The 4,402-nt window shown below is 31.6% G+C and overlaps 1 protein-coding gene across 1 annotated transcript; it reads right to left on the bottom strand.

Moving 5' to 3' along the window:
* Nucleotides 1-1,782: 1,782 nt before the first annotated feature.
* On the bottom strand, nucleotides 1,783-3,453 carry LOC129885042 (probable polyamine transporter At3g13620). Its single transcript, XM_055959272.1, has one exon. The coding sequence runs from the start codon at nucleotides 3,348-3,350 to the stop codon at nucleotides 1,938-1,940; it is 1,413 nt and encodes a 470-aa protein (XP_055815247.1). The 5' UTR covers nucleotides 3,351-3,453; the 3' UTR covers nucleotides 1,783-1,937.
* Nucleotides 3,454-4,402: the final 949 nt, after the last annotated feature.

Here is a 4,402-nt window from a genome sequence, read left to right as displayed (position 1 = left end):
GGTAGCATAAAAATTGATTTTAAACATTTTTATTTAAGTTGAAAACGTGAAAGAAAAAATGGAAAACTATATAAAATAGATCAAATTATTAAACTATTTATCCAAATTAGACTCAACTTAAACTATTTATCCTTAATAGACCCATGACCCAAACTATTTATCCTCTCACCTCACTTTCTTCTTTTTTATTTCGCACATGACGTCAGCATCACTACTATGAATTAATCATGTGATACTCCATCGGTATATTGATATCATATCGGTATCATATAAGACTGAGCTTAATTCTCTTTGATATTTCGTAGGTATATTGATACTCTATCGGTATCATATAGGATTAGACTCATTTTTTGAGAAATAAAAAAGAAATAATTAAGAGAAAATTATTAAAGTCACAATCTTATATATTAAACTCTAAATTAGTAGAAAATATATTCTTTTTGATACTTCGTTAGTATATAGATACTATATCGATATCATATAAGATTGAGTTTAATCTCTTGTGACTCCATCGGTATATAGATACCTTATCGTTATCATAGAGTGGGCGTTGACGTAAGCATAACTTCAGCGCGCGAATTTTAAAATAAATTTATGTTATTTTAATATAAAAAGGGGAGTATGAAAGTAACGAGACATTTAATGATAAATATTTTTCCTTTTTGGGATGTAAGTGTTCTTTTTTCAATAAAATAAAGCCAAAAATTTGAATATTCCCAATTTATGACTTTTAACTTTTAATTTTTAATTTATATAAATCACTTTTAAAAAGCCCATTGAAACAACCGCTCCAATAACTAAGGCCTCATTTGTTTTCATTAAGATTTAAACGTCTGAATCTGAATGCACATCTGAATATTAAGATTTGCATTAAGATTAAGACGTCTGAATCTGAATGCATATCTGAATATTAAGATGTGTACTAAGATTTAAAGGTCTGAATCTGAATACGCATCTGAATATTAAGATGTTACATTAAAATCTGAATATTAAATAGTTAAGACTATCTTTTTTCTAAACATCTTAATGTATAAAAATTGTCTTTATTTAAAAAATAATAAATAAAAAATTTAAATAAAATACTGAATTGATTTAATATTATATCAATAAAATTTAATATTAATATGACAATTAGTGGTGGTGTTGACTAATAATGGTGATCGTATGTGTCAATTTGGGCTAATGTTCAGGATGATGGCGGTTATGGGTAGTATTATGATATAGTGGTTGTTACTTTTTGATTAACGTGATTATTGTTGGTAGCAATTGATAATTAATAGTGAAATGATACTAATAACTAATAATATTGGTGAATGATAATAGGGGTTAGTGATATATAATAACAACTAATGGTGATAATTATCGATAGTAATTAGTGAATGCAATAATGATTGGTGGTGATGATTGTTATTGGTGGCTGATTGTGGTGACGGATGATTTTTGTGATTGACGGTAGTTGTGGTTGCGGCTGAGGATGATGGTTGTGGATGATAAGCGGTGGTGATTGTTGATAGTTGTGGTTGGATTGAGGATAGGTGTTGTGGATAATAGGTGGTGATGATTGATAGTGATTGTGTGTGGTGGGTGAAAATAGATAGAGTAACGGTGAACTGTCATAAATGTCTTTTAACACGTCTCAAACTATAAAATTTTTTTAGTATTTTCCAAAAAAGTGCTTGTACTTTTCCTAAGTTATTTTATTCCTGATTTTCATATCTATATATAAAAATGTATACACGATAGATTGAGGAAAAAGAGAAGAAAAAATAAACAAACATCAAATAAAGAACATGCAATTAATCTTTTGATATACTATAACCATAAGAAAGTTCTCTCCAAGGTAACATCCATGTAACAACGATATTCTAATTAATTCTATGTCTATACATAATTGGAAATAATAAATTCTGAATCTGCCTGCCTGTGCTCTGATTTAGTCATCCCACTATTGGCTCTTCCACATGATCATAGAATTTAAGCCACTTGTTGGATTTACACAACTTCATAAAAAAGTACCATCCAATTCCTCCAACAGTCATCAATCCACTTATAAGAAACACAATCTTGGTTGCAATAGCCATTATAAACACCAAAAAGACACTAGGAATCAAGCACATAATCATCAATCCTGGCATCTTCATTGGCACTTTATATGGTCTTTTGATCAATGGATACTTCCTTCTCAACCAAAGAAAAGATGCTAATTCCAAAAACATACCTAAACTATACAAGAAATTAGCTGAAGATATTATATCAGTAAAGTTCATATAAGACATACCTAATGAAATTGCTGTTGATAATAGTATCCCAACCCATGGTGTGTTAAACCATTTTGACCTCAAAGCAAAGAATTTAGGCAAAAAAGCTAATTCAGCCATACCCAAAAGCTGAAAAGCAGAACTACTTAACTGAGCTTCAAATAATCCAATTGCTGATAGTATAGCCCCAATTTCAATCCAAAACTTCAACCATTTACCAGAAATCATCTCCGCCGCGTTCGCCATAAACCCCGTTTCCCATTCCCTTTGATCAACTGATACTGCTCCAGTAACTGCCATGAGTGGGATTATATAACCAAAACAAGTTAAAATCACTGATGAAAAAAGTGCTTTAGGAAAAGTCTTTTTGGGGTTGTCAACTTCTCCTACCAAAGTACTCACATTATCCCAAAAATTGAGATTCCAAAACAATGAATTGAAGAACAAATTCCAATCCTTTTTCACCCCTTTTTGCCCTAAACTTATCCATCTATGAGGTTGAATCTTCGGAATCGCGATCAACGACATTATAATAAATGGTGCAAGTGATACAATCCCAAGAACAACAGCAACATAACCCACAATAGCCAAACCAGTATAGTTCAAAACGGATAGCAACAATGTAGATACCAAAATAGCTAAATATCTTGGAAGGCCAGAAGTGAAAATTGGGAAAAGTTTCTCCATATAACTAATACATAAAACAGGAAAAGATGCAATGTTGATAATACCGCTCGAGAATTTCCATGTACCCATAAGTGAACCCCAAAAAGGTCCAAAAGCTGTATAAGCCCATGTAACAAAACCGCCATTACCAGGGAATGTTGTTGATAATTCAGCAGTAATTAAAGCTTCAGGTACACTCCAAATAAAAGGGAATATGAGAAAACCAAGAATCGCAAAAAGAGGACCAGCAGATTGAACGGCTGGCTCTTCACCATAAGGGCCACCGGCAACTTCAAAGTAGATGACGAAGATGAGAGGAATTAGGCTCAGTTTTTTACTCTTTTTGACAGTTTTCGTGGTGGTTATGGGGAGTTCTTCGGAGTTTTCCGGCATGGTGGAGACTGGGGTTTGCTTCTCCTCTGTCATTGTGCTCTGTGATTGTCTTTGAGGAGGATTCTGACCGTAGATACAAGAGGATTACGAAAATTAATAAGGATTTGCAGTTAAAGAGTTATCTTAATGTGTTAAATACTACTATATCTCTCTCCATATATTTACCCTTACATGTATCTTTTATATTTATTACGTGGGTTGACCAAAATATCCTATTGGATAACTTTTATAACATTTTAGGCCTCATTTGTTTACCCTTAATGAAGATCTTAATTTTATGCCTTATTTGTTTGCACTTAATGAAGGTCTTAATGTTAATCATTCAAATCTTAGTCATTGTTAAGTTTGTTTGTTTTCAAGGTCTGAATCTTAATCATTCAGATGTCAGTCATTAAGTGTGTTTGTTTTCAAAATCTGAATCTTAATCATTTCAGATCATAATCATTAAGTGCATTTATTTTTTTTATTTTACAATCACTTAATGGGTCTGAATAGACCTGAATCAATAAGATCAATAACTAAGTCTTAATGAGCCCGTTTGGATGGACTTAAAAATGACTTTTAAATATGAAGTGTTTTTAAAACTTTTAAGTGCTGAAAGTTATTTTTATAAATAAGCAGTTGAGTGTTTGGATAAAAATATTTATGCTGAAAATAAGTTGTTGATGTGTTTGACAAATAAGTGTTGTTAAGCACTTATTTTCTGTCAAAATGACTGAAATACTCTTAAAGTTGTTAACACCATAATAAGTTGTTAACACCATAATATTCTCATAATTAATAAACAACTCTTCATTCCAAAAATAGCCTCAATCATCATAGCCCCTTTACAACATCAGCAGCTCAAAGAAAGGAGAAAGAAAAAGAGAAAAAACAAGAGCAAGAAGAGTATTAACGTGTGTTTGGATGAAGGTATAATGTTTGTTTTTCTTATATATTTCAAAGGATTGTTGGTTTTTTGTTCCATTAATGGAGAAATCATTGACAAAGCAGAGATGGGCAACCACCCTTTTACAGAAAATTCCATTTTTCTCTGTCGCCTCATTCTTCTTCCTTTCTTGGCTATGCTCGAATTTCTTGGCTAG

The sequence above is a fragment of the Solanum dulcamara genome, chromosome 4 (genome assembly GCF_947179165.1).
Source record: "Solanum dulcamara chromosome 4, daSolDulc1.2, whole genome shotgun sequence".
NCBI lineage: Eukaryota > Viridiplantae > Streptophyta > Magnoliopsida > Solanales > Solanaceae > Solanum > Solanum dulcamara.
This window is presented reverse-complemented; position numbering and strand designations above follow the sequence as displayed.

Coding starts and splice junctions, on each gene's coding strand:
- LOC129885042 (XM_055959272.1), bottom strand. CDS start 3,350: ATGACAGAGGAGAAGCAAACCCCAGTCTCCACCATGCCGGAAAACTCC.